The sequence below is a fragment of the Apiospora aurea genome (genome assembly GCF_038362705.1).
Source record: "Apiospora aurea strain CBS 24483 chromosome Unknown utg000001l_segment0_segment0, whole genome shotgun sequence".
NCBI classification, from domain to species: Eukaryota; Fungi; Ascomycota; class Sordariomycetes; order Amphisphaeriales; family Apiosporaceae; genus Apiospora; species Apiospora aurea.
In genome coordinates this window covers 836,598-860,395 of record NW_027117388.1, presented here as the reverse complement: position 1 = coordinate 860,395, position 23,798 = coordinate 836,598, and the positions used below count along the sequence as shown (strand labels likewise).

The 23,798-nt window shown below is 48.8% G+C and overlaps 7 protein-coding genes across 7 annotated transcripts; 4 read left to right on the top strand and 3 right to left on the bottom strand.

The window, feature by feature from the left end:
- Window positions 1-4,474: 4,474 nt before the first annotated feature.
- PG986_000288 (uncharacterized protein) lies at window positions 4,475-5,173 on the bottom strand (the record flags this gene model as incomplete). The annotated part of the gene is made up of 1 exon (XM_066836510.1): window positions 4,475-5,173. One exon carries the CDS (start codon window positions 5,171-5,173, stop codon window positions 4,475-4,477), a length of 699 nt encoding a protein of 232 aa, XP_066705403.1.
- A 792-nt stretch (window positions 5,174-5,965) lies between these two features.
- PG986_000287 (uncharacterized protein) lies at window positions 5,966-6,549 on the bottom strand (the record flags this gene model as incomplete). Its single annotated transcript, XM_066836509.1, has 2 exons — window positions 5,966-6,141; window positions 6,165-6,549. 2 exons carry the CDS (start codon window positions 6,547-6,549, stop codon window positions 5,966-5,968), a joined length of 561 nt encoding a protein of 186 aa, XP_066705402.1.
- A 1,579-nt stretch (window positions 6,550-8,128) lies between these two features.
- On the top strand, window positions 8,129-9,159 carry PG986_000286 (uncharacterized protein; the record flags this gene model as incomplete). The annotated part of the gene is made up of 7 exons (XM_066836508.1): window positions 8,129-8,146; window positions 8,223-8,276; window positions 8,384-8,479; window positions 8,557-8,736; window positions 8,792-8,836; window positions 8,892-8,994; window positions 9,050-9,159. The coding sequence occupies 7 exons, from the start codon at window positions 8,129-8,131 to the stop codon at window positions 9,157-9,159; spliced, it is 606 nt and encodes a 201-aa protein (XP_066705401.1).
- Window positions 9,160-9,692: 533 nt separating this feature from the next.
- PG986_000285 (poly hydrolase) lies at window positions 9,693-10,653 on the top strand (the record flags this gene model as incomplete). The annotated part of the gene is made up of 2 exons (XM_066836507.1): window positions 9,693-10,086; window positions 10,319-10,653. The coding sequence occupies 2 exons, from the start codon at window positions 9,693-9,695 to the stop codon at window positions 10,651-10,653; spliced, it is 729 nt and encodes a 242-aa protein (XP_066705400.1).
- Window positions 10,654-11,859: 1,206 nt separating this feature from the next.
- PG986_000284 (vacuolar membrane protein) lies at window positions 11,860-13,399 on the top strand (the record flags this gene model as incomplete). The annotated part of the gene is made up of 3 exons (XM_066836506.1): window positions 11,860-12,114; window positions 12,203-13,006; window positions 13,073-13,399. 3 exons carry the CDS (start codon window positions 11,860-11,862, stop codon window positions 13,397-13,399), a joined length of 1,386 nt encoding a protein of 461 aa, XP_066705399.1.
- Window positions 13,400-16,141: 2,742 nt separating this feature from the next.
- Window positions 16,142-17,263, top strand: PG986_000283 (heme oxygenase-like protein; the record flags this gene model as incomplete). Its single annotated transcript, XM_066836505.1, has 1 exon — window positions 16,142-17,263. The coding sequence occupies one exon, from the start codon at window positions 16,142-16,144 to the stop codon at window positions 17,261-17,263; it is 1,122 nt and encodes a 373-aa protein (XP_066705398.1).
- Window positions 17,264-18,198: 935 nt separating this feature from the next.
- Window positions 18,199-21,053, bottom strand: PG986_000282 (uncharacterized protein; the record flags this gene model as incomplete). Its single annotated transcript, XM_066836504.1, has 3 exons — window positions 18,199-20,180; window positions 20,275-20,614; window positions 20,685-21,053. The coding sequence occupies 3 exons, from the start codon at window positions 21,051-21,053 to the stop codon at window positions 18,199-18,201; spliced, it is 2,691 nt and encodes an 896-aa protein (XP_066705397.1).
- Window positions 21,054-23,798: the final 2,745 nt, after the last annotated feature.

Here is a 23,798-nt window from a genome sequence, read left to right as displayed (position 1 = left end):
TCCCGCCCCTCGACTTATTAAAAATATCCCTCTTAAATACCTTATTTAACGTTAATCGATAATCGAAAAACCTCGAGGTTTTACGTAAAAAAACGCGTATAAATTACGAGGACTTTATATTAACTAATAAACTATTACTTTATAAAAAAAACTAGCGGTCTCATTAAAAAATAACTTTTAAACGAAGATTATTAAGGATATTTATTACCGAATAACGGCTACCCACCTAGGAATAGTTAAGACTAAAAAGCTAGTTTCTTAAGGTTATTAATAACTAGGACTAATAAATAATTACAACGTATTTATCTTTAATTATATATATAAGCCAGTTAAAATCTTATATATAAAAATACTAAAAAAGCTCTAACTACTCTTAATGCTTAACTAATCGTAATAAAACGTAATAATAAACTTTAAAGCTATAAACCCCCCGGATAAAAAAACGGGCTATAATATAATAATAACGGTCGTTAACCGCTTAACGAAACGTAATTAAACCTCCTCTTATAATAAAAATATAAACGCGAAAAAAGCCGCCTAGCTTTACTACTAAGGGCTATTCTAAATATTCGGACTACTACGAACCGTAATTAGCGATAAAAACACTTAATTCACGGCTTCCTTTATAAAAAAATCTGCTAGATATTAAGCATTAAATAAACGTTCGCCTCCACGGTATACCATAATGTAATCGGCTAAATAAAAATTATAAATAAATATATAAACTAACGGCTACGACTATTCTTAACTTATTATTAAAATAATTAAATTAATACGTTACCCGCTTTAAACTACGCTTAAACTATAATCCCGTATAACTCCCTTAAAAAATATCCCCCTTTAAGGTAAAACGGGGTTTTAAGCCCTAAAACTATTTCGATTAAAAAAAAAGAACTTAAGATTTAAAAAGACTTCCTCTTAATAAAAAACTAAATCGAACCTAAGCCTAATAAAACGTATAAACTATTAAGGAATATATTAAAACCGCGCGGCGAGCAATATTAACCTCTTAATAAAAAATAAGGGAGTAAGTAAATAAATACCGAAAAAAACCGGACTTTAACGTAGGCGACCGGGTTTATATTAAAAAAGATCGCCGGCTTAAAAACGAACTAACCCGGTAATAAGTTAGCTTCCTTTTATATTTAATAGTCTTTTCGTATCCTATCCCGCGATAATTATACTTATAAATTAAATATTCCTAACTCATAAAAAAACAAGACTTACTATATTAATCGACTCTTTAAAAACCCCGATAACCCGCTACTCGAATAAACTCCAGGGCGCCCGGCTAATAAAATTATAAACCCTAACGAATTTAAAAGCCCGGAGTATAAAATACTTAAAATTAAAGTATTTTAAACTTATTACCGTAAATTATAATATAAAACAGATTAAGTTAATTAAGAAAATAACGACACTTAATACCCGGCCTTTAATTTTAAAAATACTCCGAATAAATTAAAAGATTTCCATCGCTAAAACCCCGATAAAGCCGGCCCCTCGATACGATTAACGTAATAAAAACTCGCGGCCGAGAAAGACCGCTTTAATAAAAATTACTTAAACAACGAGTTATTAATATCGAAAAAAATCCGCCGATTAACGAGGTAAAAAACTAAATAAATTATAATAAAAAATCCCTGCTTTAACTAAAAAACACCTTCGTTTAAATCCTTTTTAAAGCCGTCGAGACGCCGCTTTTTTACGAGGGGGGGTAATAATATAGTGCGTTAATTTATGCGCTAATTAATATAAAAACCCTACACTAACCCCACCACCCTATTATTAAAACCGATCTGCCGCATCGGCCCTAGCTCGATTTTCTCTTTTCTTTCCTCTTCGTCGCAAATTCCATTTATTTCAAGACCTATTTACAGCCCCGCCTTATAAAGACCTAATTGCGTGACTATTATTAAAAAATTCTAATAGTTATATAACTAAAAGGTAAAAAAAAGCGTTTAACGTTTAATAAAAGCGAAAATAAAGGTTTATTAAAAAAACGCGCGACGAGCGGTAAGCGTTATAAGATTTATAGCGAAATAAGTTATAATACGCGAATATATAAAAGAAATATAAAATTAAGCGAAAAATTAAATAGCGAATAGGTTTAATTAATTTTAAACGTTATAATTAAATTAATTTATATAAAAAAATAAAAAAATAAAAAAAGTAACCGGCGAAATAATATAACCGATTTAATAGTAAACTATATTATTAATAAAATAAATAACGTGGTTTACTATTACGCGATATATATTACTTAGCGACGTACTTTAATTTAATTTTAATATAATTAAACTTTAACGTATAATACTTTTATAATTATAATGTTTAATTAATCCTAAAAAAATCGGATAGTTTTAATAATTTAAACGATACGAAACGGATTAAATTAAATAAATTAAAAAGTAATAATAAAAGTTTATAATATACCCGAGTTAATTTTACGCTATCGAATTTAGAGCCGAACTTTAAAACGCGAAATCCGATCGAAATAATATAAAATAAATTTAATAAAAAAAGAGGTATTTCGTAAATATATAATTAATTTAAATATTTAAAAGATACCTCCCGATTTCGTTAATATAAAAAATATAGTTAATTTCTTTACCGCGTCGCGCGGCGGCGACCGCGTCGGTAAGTATTAAGTTAAGCGCTTTATTAATCGTAACCTAGACTTAAAGATTAAAATAAATCGTTAATACGATTATTAAAGGGTTTTTTATAAGGATTTTAAAGTTATTTTTATTTAATTTACGTTAATTACGAATATAAAGGCGAAACATAAAATCGTTAATAAAAATATTTAAAATTTCGATAAAATTAGTTTTATAATAACTAAGTATAATCGGGTTAATATTTATTATAATATACGTTAAGCGGCGTAAAAAAATAAAGTCGGTTTAATTTAATAATTAAGAATAAGTAATAGCGATTATATATATTAATTCGTAAGGCTAGTATATTCCGCCGTTTTTAATCGTTTAAAGTTAATATTACCTTATAAATTAATCCCGCGAAACCGATTTATTAAGCGATTAAGTAATTAAATTAATTTTTAATAACTAGATTTATAACGAAATAAGCCTAGATTAGATTAAATATTTCAATAAATATATTAGATCGTAAACGAAGGGTCGTTATCGCTTTTTAATTTTCAACGGTTACGAGAGCTATATTTCGGTTGAATTTAAAGTATATTATTAGGATAACGATATTATTATTATTAATATACCTCTTTATTTATCGTATTTATTTTAACCTTTCGATATAATATTTTATTCGCTTTTAAAACGTATTTATTTAAAAGAAATCGAGCTATTTATTAAGGTTTCTATAAACTATATTATTAAACTCGAGTTCTTTATCGCTTTTAAAGCCGCGTATTTTACTATTTTTACGGAAATTAATATTAAATTTAGATTTAACGTATTTAATTTAATACCTTATAATTTTACCGAAATAATTAATAAGCTAAATATATATCGACGGACGCTTATATTTAATTTATTCCGTCTAAGGACGGTTAATATTTACGACCTTTAAACGCCGTTTAACCCCTAATAAACAATTAAACACTTTACTTATATTAAAAAGAGGGTGTCTATTTATTAAAAAAGCTTTTCAACGCCGATTTTAAATATAATAAATTAAATAGCGAAAAATATAATTAAAATAGCTTATAAAATAACCTTTATACGCAATAAAATATATATATTAAAGGAGGCTAATTTAGTATTTTTAAGCGCCGAAAAACTAAAAAATCGCGAGTTTAACTTAAAAAGTCTTTATTATAAAAAATTCTTAGTAGCTATAAAACGAAAAAGTAAAAAAGAAACGTTTAACGCCCGATAAAAGTGAAAATAGGGGTTCGTCGAAGCGGAGGGCGACTAGTAAAAGGCGCTATAGTATTTATAGCGAGATAAGTTATAATGCGCGAATATATAAAAAAAATATAAAATTAAGCGAGAAATCGAATAACGAGTAATTTTAATTAATTTTAAGCGTTATAATTAAATTAATTTATATAAAAAGGTCGAGAAGTAAAAAAAGTGCGTCGTTAAGTGATATGCGTCGCGTAGTGGTAAACCACGTTAAGCTATAATAATATATAATTCTACGTGTTTAATATTAAAATACTACTATATAGTGTGCTATTAATTTACTTAAACTTTTTTCGATAATGCTAGAAATTAAGCGTGTTTCCGAAAACAATAAGAACGTATCTTTCACTCCTCTCCGATTTAGTTTAAAGTAAAATAAGAAAAGAAAGTGGAGCCTAACCCCTTTGTGTAAACATGCAATATAATCCCTAATTCTTAACGTCTTAGCGAGCAGGAAGAAGTCCAGTCACCGATAATGATAATGAATTTAGGGCGATGCTTAGGCGCATGGAGATTGTATGTAAAACAAGTATCCTTTAACACATGAGACCTCTCTTCGGTATCCAAGGTTCCAACCGCATCGAATCCTACTCACTAGCCATCAACAACCTCTCCAGAGCAGTACCCAACGTTGCGTACTTCTCAGTATACGTTGCAGCATTCTTTTCGTATAGGTCTCTATCGCGTAGGTATAGCGACGCTACCTCTGGGACAAATGCATCTTCGGGATAAGGGTCGCTGAGCAGAGCCATGATGCAGAGCACGACCTCTCTCGTTGACCACATCGCCGACCAAGCTTTGCCTAACATACCCAGGCAGATCTTTCCAGCATGGTCGATATTGGGGTGATATATCTTCGTTAGAAAAATTATCTCCATCGGCACCCGAGGATAGTCGGGGCCATATACAATACGAAGCTGGAAGAGCCCAGTTCTATAAGGGCATTGGGGCGGTCCCTCGAAAGTGACGATAGCGGTAGCTGTAGGATTGGACGTCTCCGCATTGATGACTCTCATACTCATAGATTTGTCGTCCAAAAATTTGGTTTCGTTCCGCACACGCTTCCAATTCGCTCCTAGTCTGACCGGCATGCGGGCATATTCCTGAGCGTTCGTCTGCGCGTCCAGCAGTCTGATTGGTCTGAGCTGGAGGCCCCAGTCGTCTTCCCCTAATGGCACCTTCTTGGATGGCGGTTTCTTTGAGTTCTTGATATTCATAATAGGCTGACTTGCCGTATCAGAGATCAAGTTGCTTGACTTTGCAGATTTCGAGGACGAAGAAGCCATCTTGTTGGAAAGCCCACCTCGAATAAGACCAAAGCAGGCGAAACACACGAACAATAGCCCAACCACACCCAGCACACTAAGTGTGGCCCAAACTTACTCGGCCATCAATTGACAGTCGGGCGATGACACTGTAACTGACGAATTTGAAAGGGTAAGGGGCGGGGAAAGAAAGACAGACTGTTACCATGAGATACCGAAGACCGATCGAGGAGACCATCTCTTCTTGACTAATATTCAGTCGAGCAAGTATGGATGGGCAAAATGCCACCTGATAGTTTTATCAACTGAGGCAAATTTATGTTGCTCATATAAGGCAGACTCGGCTGGAGGAGTCGGCAAGCCTACAACGAGCAGATATTGGGTCGCAACGTCTCACCATTTCCATCAGTTTCCCATTCATAGTGCGATAACTTTTTGCGAAATGAATCGATATTGATACAAGGTTCTGGCTTTCTTATGGTGGCTCCTTTTTAACACCCTTACATGTGTAAGATTCGCTATTCCCACGCAAAAGTAACTGTGTAGACTGCGAGATGCGGCTATACAGATAGCCTGTGACAACCACTACACGTGAACGGATGAAGTATCACGCTCACTTGGTTGTGGTTTTCGACTGCTCATAGGCTCTAGGCATTCCAATCGTTTTCCGTACCTTTTCGTCCCTCTTTACCACTGTGGTGATAGCGATATGTCAGCAAAGGTATTCTCGCGATCGTTCGCTTATTCTCCCGGGTATAATACCATGTGTCTTGCTACGAAAACAACACCACGGTAAGATGGATGAAGGATAACTCACGAGTTCCAGAACTTCTTGTCCACCTTGTCGTCGGCGGCGGTGGCGGCGCGGTCGTGCCGCTGGTCGAAGTCCGCGTTATGCCGCTCGACCTCCTGTTTTTGTTCTTCGCTCAGCCCCGGCTTCGCTCCAGGGATGCTCTGGTTCATGATCTTGGGCTGGGGGAGCCCTCTCCCTGGGGGCCCTTGAGTGCCTCACCTCCCTTCTTGGCCGACTGCTCGCCGCCGCCGCCAACGCTGCCGCCCGTGGGGCTGGAGCCGGTCTCCTTGGCCTCCTTGGACCGCGAGCCACCCGACGATGCACTTGCGTCCGCGGGGCTCTTGGTGTTTGCCTTGGTGGGTCCGCCGCCGGTGCCCTTGCCGACGTCCGGGGGCGAGGGACCGGGGTGCTCTGCGTTCTCTTGCGCCTTGGTGGCGCCCGGCTGGCCCTGCGGGTCCTTGCTGTCGTCGCCGTAGCCTTGGGCCATTACTCGGGGAGTGGTCGCGATGCTGCGACGGTATGCCGCCGACCGCGTGGTAGCAGCGGGGCTCGGTGCTGCTGCGCGAGCTACCCTGAGGGCATTGGAGATGCGAATTGCGACCATTGTGATGTGCGTGGGTGTATGCGGTGTGTAAGTGATTGGTTGTGTAAATACGGATTGGGTTCTTCGTCCAATGTATGTCGATTTTTTCAGAATTGAGATGAAGGGGAGCTGATTAAAGTTGGTTTTGGAGAAACAGACAGAGAAATGTCGTGTAAGTGATGTCTGCGGAAGTAGCTGTGTATGGTGATGGTGTATGACATCATGAGCGGTACATGTAAGGAGCTTGAGCTATAGGCGCGCCTGCACTTCGCTCGATGCATCCATGATCGCTACAAGCCCAGGAATTTGGGGGTCCGTTGAGTGTAGATCTAGGATCATTCTCTCCGCATATCGAACGCCATGGGTAAAAGTTTCTGAGGACCATGATGACGAGTATACATTTTGACCTTGAGAGATGGCCCAGAAACCGAATGCACTTGAAGTACCTGGATGCCCTTCCACCTAGCATAAAGTAGATGCATAAGTCGACTTGGCCCGACTTCTACGTATTATTATTATTATTTCGTGGCCATTCTTGTCTGGAAATACTCCAGCGAACTGTGTCTTGTGGCTGGTATGGCCTAGCAGTCCGTGGTTGTAGTTGTGGTTGGATATGTTCTTGCGCAGTGCGGGACTCAACAGATGTCACCTGTAATCTCGCCAGTAGGATACCCTTTGCTAATGAACAGGCGGATTCCAGCATACCGATCAACATTAGGTGACACGGCATGCTACAGTAGAGACGAGGGACTGGTGTCATCCCCTGGCAACCTTTAGAGAGAGAAAAAAAAGCAGTGCGTTCTCAAGCTTTTCCCAAGAGAGGCCACATGGACGAGTACATCATATTGTCTCGAGCCGAGTCTCTTTCAAGTTACCTCGGTCGGTACCTACCTTGAGTTCTCAGGAATACGCTCACTTAAGTGCGCAAAACCCCGAGCCATTGTGCTCTCAGTCAGACAAATGGGATTCAATCTCGATACCTGTATAGCCGTCTTGTTGTAATCAACTGCTTATAGCATTGCTACAACGATGTTGAGGGGGGAATATAGTGGCAGTCATCAGTGCCCGTTCTCTGACTCGAGAACAAACAGCGAGCTGCAGGTGGCTAATAAGTATGTAGCCATCCACTGTGTCTGGTCCAGCTGGATAATGTTGCGCTTTGAAGCTGGGCGCTCGGGCCATTCATTGTCCTGTGATAGGCGTGCCTGCATTACATACATCTGCTCCTTGCTCCTGTACCCCAACGCGGTGACCGCTGCTGAATAGAGTTGCTAGCAGGATGGAGTAGGCCTGAAAGCGATAAGCCACCGCTACCGATGATTGCATAATAAGTTGTATCAGCCTGCGCTTAGAGCTCCCGACCGACCTCCAATTTATCTGATAGCTGCTATCCTCCAACCTACAAACCATCAACAACAACAAACCCGTCACCACCAACCTCTTTCGAACCCCGCGAGGTTTTCAACAGACAAACCACGGGCGCATATTCCTTGCGTTCCATACACCCGAATCTCGTCAACTGCAGCGCGTCGCTCCGGTCGTTAGGCCGCCCGAAACATAAGCACGAGCGACTTAGCCGCCGCCAACCTCAATCTTCACCATGGCTTCTAGGAAGAAGGTCCTCCTGAAGGCATGTCGACCTCCGTTCTTAGTGGCTTTTCGCAGGACCTCAACAGCTAACCGACCAAATGCAGGTTATCATCCTCGGCGATAGCGGTGTTGGCAAGACCAGCTTGATGAACCAATATGTCCGTCCCCTCTGCCCGACCCGCCGCCCCCCAGATCCGCTGTTCCGACCCTTGCATATTGAGGTGATATACCTGTACAGTCATACTGACTGTACTGTCGTCATTAGGTCAACAAGAAGTTCAGCGCCAGCTACAAGGCTACCATCGGTGCCGATTTCCTGACTCGCGAGGTTCTGGTCGATGATCGCCAGGTGACTATGCAGGTAAGACGACTCAAACGGAGACCATGGGAGACGCCATCGCCCAAAACACAGAGCGTATGTACTGACTTGGAAAACAGCTCTGGGATACCGCCGGCCAGGAACGATTCCAGTCTTTGGGTGTTGCGTTCTACAGAGGTGCCGACTGCTGCGTGCTCGTTTTCGACGTCAACAACTCCAAGAGTTTCGAGGCCTTAGACAGCTGGAGGGACGAATTCTTAATCCAGGCATCGCCTCGTGACCCGGAAAACTTCCCCTTTGTAAGACTCCTTTCGACTTTCTGAGGCAGGGGGCATCTGCTAATGTGAACAACAGGTCGTGCTAGGCAACAAGATTGATGTCGAGGAGAGCAAGCGGGTGGTGAGTTCCAATATCATACTTCTTGACTCCGATGTCGTGGCTAACTCTTCATTAGATCTCCAGTAAGAGAGCAGCAACCTTCTGCGCCTCTAAAGGCGACATTCCCTACTTCGAGACCAGCGCGAAAGAGGCTATCAACGTCGAGCAAGCTTTTGAAGGCAAGCTATTGTCCTTCTCCGTCCCTCCCAACACCTTTTGCTGATTATTCTCCAGTTATCGCTCGCAACGCTTTGGCACAGGAGGAGTCCGAGGAGTTCAGCGGCGACTTCCAGGACCCCATCAACATTCATATTGAGAATGACCGGGATGGATGCTCCTGCTAAAGGGGTTGTATAGTCGAGGTGGGATTGAAATACTTTCTGGGACCTCGTTGGGCTGTGCACGGCGTAATTGGTTTTTAGCGGCGTCCATAGCACCTCAGCTTCGCCCAAGATGACTCCTGACATGGTTCATCCGCCGCTGTGGTGTAGCATATATCTGCATTTGAACTGCATTTCCTTATCCGTCACAAGCTTCATGTGCAGTAATTTCTCATCGTGACCAAAGATAAATGCTCCTTATAGCTAGGCGTCGTAGCTGTACACAGCGCTGTATGTACTGCCAACATCCAGCCAAATCCATGCGGATCATAAGTACAAGGCTATTGCGTGCCATAGTGAGAAGATCAAGCCCAAGTCTAGAATCTTTATCATGAACACTGGGGAACAATACGAAGGTGCCGAGTATCAAATTTCGACGCCCGGCAGGTAATATACGATGACCTTGAGAGACTGGTTTACCACATATTTATCTGTCACATGGGGGAATCAGTGTCGTTGGTAATTTTTACGAATAGCAGACTCCAAAGTACCTCGAGATGGACAGGCCTCTGTCCGCAGCAGAAGTGGCAGGCCCTGGCCTCCGACCCTCGCATATCGTACGCGCTCTATACCCCCGCCGGATCACTACTATAGTACAACGACTGGTACAATGGAGAAGGTTGCTGAGGCTCCATCTAAGTTTCCTTCCCCATGTGACAAAAAGGGAGAAGAAGCAACTGTTATCCCTGCTGGTCTACATCCGCGGCACCCGGCGTGATATCTCCCCGCTGTATACCGACCTAGCAGACTTCGCCGAGTCGGTCCCCTGCGCCCTCCTCACGCAACTGTTTCCCGCGAGTCTGGACGACGGATCCGCTGCTGGCGACTGCGGTCTGAGCGCGTACAAGATGCTCTGGTCGCCGGGCCTACGGCATGACCAGGCTTTACTAAGTATGTTGAACGAGATGGCGCGCCGTCGGCCTGATGCTATCAATACTGAAAGGGTCTATCTATCTCACGGGGTTTTCCGGCGCGGGGGCTCAATTCGCCCACTGTCTTCTGTGCCTGTATCCGGAACGCCTGCCGGCTGTCGGCGTCGGCGCACCGAGTTCGGGTCACGAGCCTGACGGATGATATAGTAACTGGCCCAGCGGCATCGCGAACACGACGGGCGCTTTTCAAGGCCGCGGGGTGGACCCGCGGTGGCGCCAGTGCCCGTGCAACTCGTCGTGGGGGAGGAGGGTGTGGACCTCGGGAGATGCACGGGGGCCAGTCGTTTTGGGACCGGGTCCGGCAGATGCGACGACGTATCGAGAGACGACGCAGTCTCATTACGTTGTAAGCTCTTCGAGGATTGCTAGGGGCGAAAGTGGCGGCGGCACAGAGCTACCGCCTTTGCAACAGGATCGCCAAGACACTATGAAGCACCTCCAGGCGCAGTGGGCGGCGGCCGGCATCGAAGCGCGGCTGGATGTGGTGCCGGGCGCGGCCCATGAGGCGGGAAAGGTGCGTGGATGAGTATTGAGATTCATGAGGTCTTTGATGGAGCAGGGACAAACGACTTAACACTAGTAACCAACATCTACTGCCTGTATCCAATCACTGATCTTCAGTCCGAGCTTAGGGCTTACACGACTTATATGCCATTGTTTCGTCGACTATTCGGACAAGTTGTCATTGGAAGGACTATGCTGAGACCGGGCCAGCTCGAATGTGAGCAGCAGCACAACGAATCAACGCTAGATAGTTAAATCATCGGGTAGCCTTATTCCCACATAGCTACTGCGCAGTTCTACGACTCCACGAGTCACACTTGCCGCATTGCCGTATTGCCGCTTTGCCGTCGGCCAGTATCCAGGATGCGCCAAAACCTTCGTCGTGGCCAACTGATAGTGACCCTTTCTGGTATTAGCCTCGACTCGGCTGGTGCAATGAGCACGAAATGCGCTCGTTCACTTGTGCAAAGCTCTGCTGGAGCTTCGCTACAGCTGGAGAAGGAAATACCTTCCTACACCACATCGCAAGGTGTAGAGTTGTCAGAATCGGCACGCGCAAGCCACCTGCTGAAGCAAGTGACCAGCTACATGAGTAACCGGCAGCACCTAAAGGCGACTATCTCCCTGTCCAAGACAAGACCAGATCTCGCCATCAACACCGGTCTTCATCCGAGGGAATGGGATAGTTGCCGAGCAATGAGGCGTTGCGCGTCTAAGTGTGTCGGATTTAGTGGACCTCTCCGAACGGCCCCTGTAAAGGCCGCCTCCCAGGGCCCCCAGGTGCCAGGAAGAATGCTGATGCTACCGATTGATCGACTGGACAGCGAACAATCTGTACCCTTCTGTGATAAGTACTCTAATCCCAGAGACGACTGGCGTCATTTGCTGATTACTTACACCTTCACCAACCCGAGTCGAATTGTTGCAACCACTTGCCAGTTCATCCCATCTTCCGCCATCTACGTCCGCCCACGCGCCATCTCTGGTTCTGCTTATTTCCGCTAGGGATAGAGATATTTCGACCCATTTGAGCCGATGCTGCCGCCGCCGCACCCGCTGTCGTCCAAGGCCATCAGACGAACCCCGTGCGATCGTTCCAGCAGCGCCGTGACATAGATTCATTTCCCCCTATTTTCCCCAGTGTGCCCAATTATTTTTATTCTCCGAGCTTGCGACTATTTACAACAAGTGTCACCGACAGAAAGTCGCAGAAGCAACAGCAAACACAATGTCTCCAGTAAAGTCGTTGTCGCCGGACGACGACCCAGCCTTCGCATGGGACGACCCGCCAAGCCAAAGATCTTCGAATTCGTTCGAGCTCATGGAGGAGACGCCACCGGAATCCATAACCTCGAAGCACAATGGCGCGCCATTGGGAACGAAGCCGAAATCAGGGATCGCCAAGTTCGCGAGGAGGACGCTGGGCCTCGCGTGCCTGACGGTGACAGTTTTCCTTTGGACAGCTTCCAATTTTCTCGCTAGTGTGAGTTGCCATCCATTGATCAATCGCTCCCGGGCCTTGCGCGCACAGCAATGGCTAGAAGCTAACCAAGGCGTCGCAACGAATGCAGTACATTTTCTCAGACCATACGTACGACAAGCCGTTTTTCGTCGTCTACATTAACACATCGATATTTGCGATTTCTATGATACCCATAACGATCAAGTACATTATACAAAACGGCGGATTTGGCCATGCGAAGGCCGTGGCACAACAATGCTGGGACGAGAGGTCACTCGCGCCACTCGATGGGCCTCGTGGAAAGACGCAGGCAGACGAGGGATATGATGGGACGGCTGGCGAGCGGCTCCTGGCGGACGACGACGAACCCGATATCGAGGCGTACGACGTCGCCAACGTGCCGGCGCAACCGGAAGATAAGCTCACGTTCCGGGAGACGGCGCGGCTGAGCCTGGAGTTCTGCATGATCTGGTTCTTCTCCAACTACTTCGCGTCGGCCTGCCTCGAGTACACGAGCGTGGGGAGCGTGACGATTATAACGTCGACGAGCAGTGTCTGGACGCTCGTGCTGTGCGCCATTATGAAGGTCGAGAGCTTCACGCTGCGCAAGCTGGTGGGCGTGCTGGCCTCGCTCGCGGGCATCGTGCTCATCTCCACCGTCGATCTATCGGGCCAGGATAATGACGAGGACCGCGGCAACTTCCCGCACAAGAGCCAGCGGCAGATCGCCATTGGCGATGCCATGGCCCTCTTCAGCGCCGTGGTGTATGGCCTGTACGTGACGGTCATGAAGTTGCGCGTGGGCAACGAGAATCGCGTCAGCATGCCGCTTTTCTTTGGCATGGTGGGGCTTTTCAATATTGTCTTCCTATGGCCACTTTTTATCGTATTGCATGTGACCGGGATTGAGACGGTGAGTTCCTCTGTTTCCACGCTTAGGCGGGAGAAATGAACAATTGCTGACACACTGCCACCACAGTTTGAACTGCCACCCAGCAGCAAGGTTTTGATCATTATCATTCTGAACTCGATATCCTCTTTCCTCAGCGATATGTCGTGGGCTTACGCCATGCTGCTCACGTCGCCGCTACTTGTGACGGTGGGCCTGTCGCTCACCATTCCCCTCTCCCTGATCGGAGAGATGATCCAGTACCAGCAGTTCTCGAGCTTTCTGTATTGGGTCGGCGCCGGCATCGTGCTGCTCTCGTTCCTGTTCATCAACCACGAGAGTATAGACGAAGACAAGCAAGACAAGCAAGACAAGCCCGTGCAGCTAGACGGCAGCATCCGAGCGGCGGAAGTCTAAAGCTCGGGACGACGGCGATTGCGCATTTCCTTTTCTTTATAAGGGGCTGGTAGAACCCGATCTGATTCCATCCATACAAAGGGCATCTAGGGACTTTTCGGGGTCGCATTGGGATACATCGGCGTTAAGGATCATCTGGGGTCTATCTGTAAATATCATGTGTGAACAGGCTAGAATACATGGAACCAAGTTTAACAGTCTATGCAGGAAGAGAAATATGTGATTACCTAACAATACTTTTTCATTCCTGGCAAGACATCGGCATTTCATGATGATCGTGGGGTCGCGTGTCGCCTATCTAAGTAGGCATATTGGTTACCTAATGCACGTCAGCGGTCAGCAGTTGACATTGACTGGATACGATCGTCTCTCCGTATCGGCCGTGACCTCGATTGGATGACTGGAGCCGGGACTGTGTCCGCATGGGCTAGAATGGCCCGGGAGATGCGTCTATATGCATCCATTACCAATTTATTGGATCTTAAAAGTATAATAACAAAAAACCCCGAACACACACGATGCTGCTGACAGGGGCTCTCCTCTCCCCGTGCATGGTTCTAGATGGCTCTCCCCGCTTCTTTCGTATAAGATGTGAGACGGGGGACATTTGAACTACCGAGTCCCGGACGGAGCATAGAAGAGGATATAGACTTCGACTCTTGATTACCGAGGTTGGGCGGGAAATATCCACGATACGATTCTGATGCCTGAATATCGCCCGCAACCAGGACTGCACGTGCAACTTTCCTTCTGGTTGGTTATTAAGTGGTGATTGCGTCTCATACTTTCAAAACGTTTACTCCCTAATGCATCTCCTATTTCTCTGTCACGGTGATTTGGTTCTGCCTGCACGAATCACCGTGCAGTTTGGCGAGGCTCTTCTCTGAGGAGTCAGGAACCCATCGCAAAACGGGCATGCAGATCGCTGTTACCGAGGCAGATTGAACGATTTGTGACGGGCAGCCCCCTTGGCTAACCTGGATGCAGTAACGGTGTCGCTGATGTCGCTGCTAAAGGGTTAAAGGCAAGACGGTCTAGAACGTCGGAGGCTAAGGGCACCGCTAGGGGCGAGAACACCCCCCAGCAGCAGCGGGCTGGGGGCGGGATGGAGAGAGAGAGGGAGAGAGAGACAGAGGGAGGGAAGGGGAGAGAGGGAGGGCTGAACATGTTTCGGGTTACAGTCACGATATGTGTGTGGTATGTTGTATGCTGGTCACAACTTGGAAGAAATCATTGAAATCCGGTCGGTATTGAGAAACACACGTAGTTTCCTACGTAGTGACGCTGATCATTTATGGGTTACGTGACGTTTCTTAGCAAGTTCCGAAGCGCGAATATTGAATTAAGCATTGAGAATCAGCAAGTCGGGGCGTGTAGCCGCCACTTATGACATCTGGAGTGGAGCCACACTGACGAAGGAAAATGGCGAATTTGCTAGTATGGGCTTTCCGATAGCCCATCAGCTCCCCGGCTGCAAATCCCATCAGTTCGTCCCCCATCCGATGAACAGGTCAGATCCGTTAGTTACATCAGCCCAAGTCAGCCCTTGGCGGCGCACTGCTCGGCGTCACAAGATGATAGGGTTGGACACAAGATTCCATCATCCCAACCGTCAAGAAAGAAAGTTGCCAAGATTAGCAGGTGCAGCCTCGTGCATGACCGTTAAACAGGACGGCCTTCCTACTTGGGAAACCCAGAGCCATGGCCATGATGTAACATGTGCAGGTTTCCTCATGCTCCCTTCTGCGTGCGTACTCGTACCTAACCTCGCTCCCTATGCCAATAAGTCAACTGGTGTGTGGTCAGGCAAGGCCCTGGGGTAGGGATTCAGGGTCGTTACCCAGTGGTCCGCTTATTCGTACCGACCGGTCCTGAATCAGAACTCGCCCCTTCGCATCCTTCTCACCATTGGGCGGTTGCGCCTGCCGGTCGGGGGGGAGTGGCGTGCATGCAATCATCCTGGAGATTGATCGGAGGAGTCGCCGGTCTGGCTAATGTTCTTTTCTTCTACTTATGTGTAAAAGAAAGAGGCGCGATGCGTGGCAGAACGTTTCTTCTTGGACTAACATCTCCCCCCGATCGCTGATTCACCTGTAAGGCTACGATTCCCGTCGCTGCACCACGCGAACTATCCTTAGGCTCCCCGGACTACTCCCCGTCATACCTATCGCCTTACCACAAAACCTGCCTCGTTGCCCACTACCTCCTGCTCTTGGTCTAGTTTCATCTTCCAACAGACTTGGCGGTACCGAACCACGAATAGACCCTTCTCGGCCTATCTCACCCGAGCAGTCAGGGAGTCAGGGCAACCGCGACTTCTCCCCCCCCGAGCTTCCCTCAGCCACGGTCCTTCAGTTCCAAGGCGACTGCCACTGCATTCTCCCGGTCACCTTCAGCTCGCTTCTGGGCAGTCAGTCTTTTACTGGCAGAGCCAAGCACAAGGCGTCTGTTGTCACTTCCCACGTGTACACCCACTCACCTGGCAGATGAGCAGGTCGGACTTCGTGTGACTCGGAAGTACACTGTCTACCCAAACCTCGACCTCATCGTGACTTGGGACCACGACACATTCTTTTGGAATCTGCCTGCTTCCAGACCCCCTTCTACAATTTATATTCAAGCTTCACCCGGCGGGTCCTACCATGGTCTGATCCAGCTCTCTCTGTCTCTTATATACAGTTACTCTTGGACCTGCATTGCTTCGTGTACCATTTTCAACCTTCCGTGGTTGCGTCCCCAACAATGCCATCCAGGATCGAAGAAACATGTCGGCCGCTCTCCGAAGCTATTAATATCGCGACGAGACCGGTGCATACGCAGCTGAACAAGCTTGTCATCTACCGCTTGCCTCTGGCTATTCCCCCTCACGTCCAGGACCCGTCAAACTACGTTTCCGGACTATTGCACCTTACACCTATATACAATGGCTTCGAATCATTATGGCGGGAGTTTTTGGAGTCGCCTCAGCAATCTTCCACCGGCACTATCCCAGCCGAGCACTCATGCGAAGTATGTAAGCCCTCAGCTGTCGTTCATCACAGCCCCTACGTGCTCGACGCACCCCACATACCAACACTCTGCTCTCGTATCCACTCGCTTTTACACCATGTTCATACGCCCGACTTGGAGCGAACGGAGGCTCTCAAGGCAGACATTGTCTCCATGACCGGATGGTCCACCGAGCTTCTCGCGGAGCAGCTGAGCGTCGCTGAGGAATCACCTGTTCTTTCCGCATTCTTGATGCGCCTGCGCCAGTCTGTTCGGACGAGGCCTCATGTTCTTCTGGCTTATGCTTGGGTCCTCTACATGGCGCTTTTCAGCGGGGGGCGCTTTATTCGAGCTTCCCTGGCGCAAGTGCATCCCTCCTTCTGGAACGCCAACTGCTTGTCGCTCAACCCGGAACTGCCTCTGCGCTTCTTCACTTTCGACACGGCCCAGGGCGGAGACGAGATCAAATCATCGTTCAAGGAGCGCTTCGCTCAGTCTTCGGGAAGCCTTCTAACCGACGGCGAGAAGGCCGACGTTGTCGACGAGGCCAAGAAGATCTTCGAGTTTATGATCGAGGTCGTAGGCGAGCTGGACGGTGTCTGCGGCACTGGGCCCAATTCCCAGGATGCCAACGCCGATGAGGGCATAATGAGCCGCATGAGCAGATTGCTCGGGCTCCGGACGCGCGACAGTGTGGTTGTTACCAAGGAGCGGCGGGAGTGGGCCAAGCTATTTCATGCGAACAGGACTGCGGAGGGCAGTGGCAGCGGCAGTAGCGAGAATGAGCGGTCAAACACTCCCAGTCCTACCCGCGGCATGAAGAATCAGTCGCTTGGGGAGCATGTTCACTGGGCGGGCAGCACTCGCTCCGAGTGAAATAAAAGGGCGTCTTGACTGTTGGTGAACCAACAACGCTTTTGAGTGTGTTGGCTGGGGTCATAGGAACCATGGCCAAGAAGGATGGAGTTTGGGAGTTTTAGCATTTTCTATATAACCTACGATACCCCCTACCCTTGAATAACTGCTTGCATCAATAGATACCTAGATAAATTTATTGACTACGACAATGATGTCCATGGCTCGTTCGTCTCCATAAGGTGTCACTAAGTCTTGAAGAAGAAGAGAACAAGTGTGCCAGTTTCATCCATGACTTTGCAAAGGTATAGACTGCCAGGCTTCCTCATGTCCTTCATGATGTTGGATACTTGGTGTCATCTGCTAGCATTGCGTGTCCTTGGAAGACGAGGAGAAACTAAAGAAATATCGCGCGCGACTTGCTGTCTTTTGACATTGAACCGCTGTTTCTCTTCATATACGCAAGCCCCGAGAATATGATCTTCCGTAGGCCAGGTTCGAGTTCCCGTACCGATATTCTTTGTATTATTGAGACTCTGCGGTGGCGCTCGGGAATTAGCGCTATTCTGAGCTGATTCCGTATTGCATGACTCGAGTGAGGAAAGAAAGGGGGAATAAAAGCAAAAAGAAGAAATTGAAAGAAACTACAGTAATCACGATCACCGAAGACGTTGCAGTTGCTTATTTATCATAGCAGAGTATAATATATACGTCTACAGTGTATGTCTATGCTTTTACGCTGTATGTACAAGCATTGTCCGGGTATCCTGCCTGATTCGTGCTGCTGCAAAAACCAACCACACTCCCTTTTCAACACCACAAAATGATAAAACCAATAAACAGAACACCGCCAGCGCCATACAACGCTTGAACCGCTTGCCTCCATAGATGTAACAAGTACGCCAAACCAATGCTGCTAAGAAAACAATGATGATGATGATGCTGAGCTGAAACAATTACTCTGACGACCCCCGCATACCCCTACTGGTAGACCGTTTCGAACCCGCATAAGCCGGAAGCTTCGGATCGACAATGGGCCCATCATCGCCGCCGCCGCCACTCGCCGGACACTCGTTGAACCAAGTGTACGCCTTATTAGAGACCGGCAGGACCTGCACGAAATCGGCGCGCCCTTTACCGCCGAGGTTGGCAAAGTTCATGTTGGCGCCGCGCTCGCCGACGCTGGGGTAGAGGACCCCGCGGTTCTCCCAGGTGAAGGAGCTGGCGCCGGCCTGGATGCGGCCCTTGTTCTTCATGACGGTGCCCTGGCCCGTGTACTTGTCGACCCAGACCATGTCGGCGCGGCCGGAGCCCTCAACGTCGGCGAAGCGGATGTTGGCGCGGTCCCAGCCCTCGCTGAACTTGATCTGGCCGACGTCGACGAGGCCCGTCTTGGTGTTGAGGAGGCCCGTGGTGCGGCCGTCCTTCTCGAGGCATAAATAGTCGGCGCGCCCGTCGCCGTCGATGTCGGCGAGGCGCAGGCCGCGGTCGAAGATGCTGACGCCCCAGCCCTGGCTGCACTTGTCGGACCCGGCCACGAAGCCTTGGTACTCGAAGGCGAAGCGGCCGGTGGCCTTGTCGTAGCCGTTGCGCCACCACTCGAGCGCGCCGTCCGACTTGCGCTGCGACAGGACGTCGCACTTGCCGTCGCCGTCCCAGTCGGCCAGGTGGATGGAGCGCCGGTTGCGGCCGATGTTGAACAGCGTCTTGGTGTCCTCCTTCCAGTTGGGCGGGCTGTGCGTGTTGATGTAGAGCTCCGCCTTGTCGCCGGGCGACCAGATCCAGACGTAGTCGTCGGACCCGCTGCCCATCATGTCGCAGTAGAAAGTGCCATCGCCCTTGCGGCGCGTGCCGCCCTCGCCGAGGTTCTGAAAGACGGTCACTTCAATCTTGTCGCCTGTGGGCTTCATCCAGATGTAGTCCAGTCGCCCGGAGCCGTAGACGCGGCCCAGCTGGATCTCGGAACCGCGTCCGATACCTCCGTGAGTCTGTCCAGCGGAGACCCAGTCGGGAACGATGCCGGTGCCCCAGCCACGCTGGTTGATCCAGCTCTCGATCTGGCCCTGGTCGCCGATATACATCCAGTCGGATCGGAAGTTGCCGCTCAGATCACCCATGCGGACCATGTTCTTGTTGGGCTTGCCCTTACCGGGGAAAACGACGTCGCCGCCACCGTCAGCTCGGGCGAAACCTTGCCAAAACGAGAGCTTGTCACTCGACCCACCATTTCGCCAGCAGCGAATGTCACCATTGTTCTCCTGAATGCAGTAGTCTGCGCGTCCATCTCCATCGATATCTGCCACTAGCACATCACCAGGGCCGTATGACCCTGGGGAAGCCATTACCTCACCAATACTCTCGAAAGTGGGCGGGTTGCCACCACGGTTGAGAGCCACCGACGCCTGCCCCTGTGCGCCAATACACCACAGATCGTCCAAGCCGTCGTTGTTCAGATCTCCCCACAGGTGCACGACGTTTCCGGCGCACTTGAACGGCAGGCTGAAGTCCTTGGTCGACGTGTCGTACTTGCCCCCGGTGTTAAGGTAGTACGAGTACTTGTTGGATCCGTCCCGTTGCTTCTCAATCTTGACGAGCTCGTCCGTCTCCGCGCCGCGATCGGCGTTTCCGAGGTTGACAATCTGTGCGAACTGGTATTGGATGGATTGTGAGCTGGGTACTGTAAAAGTTATGCCTGGGGTGGAGCGGTGTCGGTAGTTCCCGTCGTCGGCTCCCGTACCTTCGAGTTGCGTCTGCACGGGGCCGCGGCCCGCGACACTGTTGGACTTGGCGCACGACTTCGCGCCGCCAGCGGTGCCCTTCGTCTCCTTCTCGTCATCGATGTTGTTACTCGGGGCCTTAATAACGCCTTGGGCCCTCTGGAAAGCTGCCCACCAAGCCGAGGCCATTTTCTTGTAGCCTGCATCGGTGGGGTGGGTTCCTGCAAAGAATCTTTCAGCAAATGTTCATGTAGCACATATAGTCAGGGGTAGCCAGTAGGGGGTTTTGGCTATTTCGCTTCAGGAGTTACCTACCATCGGAGCTGATGTCGTTAATCGTTAGCTGCATCTCGGCGATATATACTCTCTTGCTCTCATTCTTAAGAGCTTTGAGCTGCTTGTTGACATCATCAACGCAAGACTGGCGAGTGGCCGACGGCAGAATCGTAGACAAGAGAATTGTAGTCTCCGGGATTTGTTCCAGCAAGAGGTTAATCATATCTTGCATTCGCTTGCCGGCGTTGCCAGTATCGATGTTCTGAAGGCAGTCGTTGGTGCCGGCATTGATCAGAACGAGATTGGGACGCATGCCGGCACTGCTCTTGGCAGCACCGGTAACTTGTGAGATGACCCAACCTGGATGGCCTTCATTATCCTGTTTGTGGGGCGTTCATCTTTAGTATGACTGCTTATATCAACACACAGCTTGATCCCATGAGACATACCCTGTCGCTCATAGTTCCATCCTGCTTGGAGCCGACCATGTTCACATTCCATCCAGCAAAACGAAGCTGATCCCGAATGTGCTTCCGGTAGCCATTGCCATCACTGGATTGGATACCCTGGGTGATGGACGCGCCGAGGGGCATGACCCTGAGCCAGAATTTGGCGGCCCTTGTGTTGAGGTCGTTCACATCGTCGTTTGTATAGGGAGAAGTAATGTTGATTCCCTCTACCGTGTCGGACACTGATATCGCTGTGGGTGTTACCACGTCGGCGGCCTGCGGTGTGGGCGTTGCCGATACACCTTGGAGGATGGCGCTGGCAGCCAGGAAGGCTCCGCCAAGCATCTTCATGGATGCCAAGGAGGCCATGGGGGCGAGGTAAGGCAAAGTGTATGAGCGCTTATAAGGAAACGAGGACAGATGATTCTATCTATATACTCGCTTGAGCCATGGCACAACGAGAAGAACGACGACCAACCGCCCGGGTCTACACTCCGTCTTATACGAAGTCCATGGTGATCTTGCTTATTGCAGAGGACTGGGTAGGATGGATCCAGGCAGGTGCATGTGGATCATCATTTTGGCTATGCAGACCATACCACCCATACGAGAGTAGGTTACTACACGGAGCCGAGCCTCCCCAGCTCCGCCGGGGCAGTACCGACCAGGGGGTTCCCGCGAAGAAAAGGCCAAGTACCTAGAGCGGGCACTCGTTCTATCCTGCGCTAACAGGAAGCGTATACTCGTGCACAGCAATCGAGACCCGACGATGCTTTCTCGAGTCCCTAAACAGTCGGCCGGCCCACTTGAGCTCCCAGACTATCAGAAGCGACTTTGCGCCATGCCCGCACTTCGGGCCAGGCTAGAACAGCACATCGTGAAGACTTGTCCGCATGCAGCAGAGAGGCGAGAAAATTCGACCGGCCCAGAGTCGCCCACAGACGATCGGGACCTACCACAAAGGATGGATAAGTCATGCGGCTGACGGGAACGAGGGGGCCAGAGGAAGACGGAAAGAACGAGAGAAAGAAGACAAAACGGCTATGTTTCGACCCCACCGCACGTTCCTGTGCCCATCCAGAGTAAGCAGGTCGTGAGCCATCGTGGAATAGTCGGGTGGGTAAATTTGGAGTTGTCAGACAGGCTGGGTGGTCTCAAAAAAACAACAGATTCCTAGACACACCAAGGCTAAGGAGGCGGACTGGGATTGCCGTATAGTCATAGACGCATACGGCGGACGCATCTATTGCGCCTTCTGCCCGTCTCGCATACATACACGGGCTGACGGCAGATACACAACAGCACGCGCCTTCCGAGCGAATCTGCTGTGCAGATTCAGACTAGGAGATGGGCGAAGAAGCGGCGGCGCTGGCGAACTGCAACGATCCAAGTGACAAAGGTCGGAGCCGGGCGGCGATTTCCTTAGTGTATTGAAGCGATTCGGCTTGGTACTTGCAAGTCTAGGCATCACGCTCGCTCGGGATGTGCCACACTCTGCGGGCTAAGATTAAGGTGCATGCAAGGGCGAGACGACTTTGTACAGTAAAATGCAGTTCCAGCTGTGTTGTTTTTGGACGGGCCTGGCAATCATTGCCAGGACTGGACGTGATATTATTTTTGGCACGCCGATTGGTGCCACTAGTGGCCAGGATCTGTTCCCACCAGGGGCGAAGCTTCTTTTTAGCGGGTGATTCTTTCGATTCTTCCCCACGCTGCCCTGTAGATCGCTGCCTAATGGGGGCAGCCGGTTCGGATGGGGTAAGCAGCTTAGACGAAAAGACCCCCAGGCCTGCTGGCATCAACATCCTTCCTGCCCTATCCCCCATGTGCAGACGGGAAAAAAAGAGAGAAAAACATGCTGTCAGAACTCTCGTTCGTCTGTAAACACAAGTATAAGGATGACCAACACAGTAAGTCTATAACGTAGTAAGTACTCAATCCGAACATGGGCAACAGTAAATCATCGACATGATGCTACGTTACGGTGTGGCTTATTAATATATATTTACATGAAAGTGCATATATGCAATGATTATCTGAACCCACCTGCTTATGGCCTGCAGTGGTCATCATCTTGTTGGGAAAACATTTTCGCGCGTCTCGTAAATTACATCGGAAGCTGCCATGCGGCGCAACCAGCTCGACCAGCTTGACCCAAGACACACACCTTCTTCTTTTCGGCATTGATCTGCTATCTATGCGCTTTTCAGCCGTCGCACTTATTTTTCGTCGAATGGTCTTGGTGCCAAACGGGATGGACAGCCGGACACTGCTAGACTACATCGTAGACAGCGCAGACAGCGTAGGTAGGCCAGGCCAGGCCCCCGGGGCTGAGAATAAACTCCTCCCTAAATTTCCAATAGTGTCGGCAAGGGACCGCCGATTCGGTGCAGGCGTCCGGGTCTATTGCGCTGACTGCTTCAGGTCTGCAGGCCAGCGCATGCACTAGATACCCGTACTATACATTACATAAAGAAAATGGGAAAAGATGTCCCATCAATGCAGATCCTCGTGCAGGCTAGATAGATCGTCCCCGATTGGGCTATTATGCATCTTGCATATACTACTAGTAGGTATATACCTCCGATACTCGCTTGGTGTTGATCACGAGAGCCGCGTGATGATCTCAGCGAACTTCTACTGACCTCAGCCAAGACCGGCAAAGGGAACCGTCTGTCGGACCATCGCGCGGCGACCGCCACGTGAGACCTTTACGAGCTGCAGCATCGTCATTCTAGAATGTCCCAAATCACCCACGGCGCGTTGGCAGAACGACAACACATAAGAGTGTCTAAGGCACGTGCAATCGCCTGGTCTGGCCGCCAGCTGGGCGTTAGACACTTCGGCGCCAGGCGACTTCGGCAACGAGCCGGTAGAGAGTTTGGAATATACCGAGCTGAACAACCGGTCGAATCGTATAGGCAAAACATACTTGACCCCCATCTATACAACCTAGTCTCGAAATCATCTAGCCTAACTCCGTCGCTAAACAGATACAAAGAAGCTGTACATGAAAGTTCAATGGAGGCAGTCCTTATACGGATGCTCAAGGGGGTATCATCTACTAATCCAACCAACAGCCATCAGCATACGGGCTCCAAAGGGGTTTCCCGA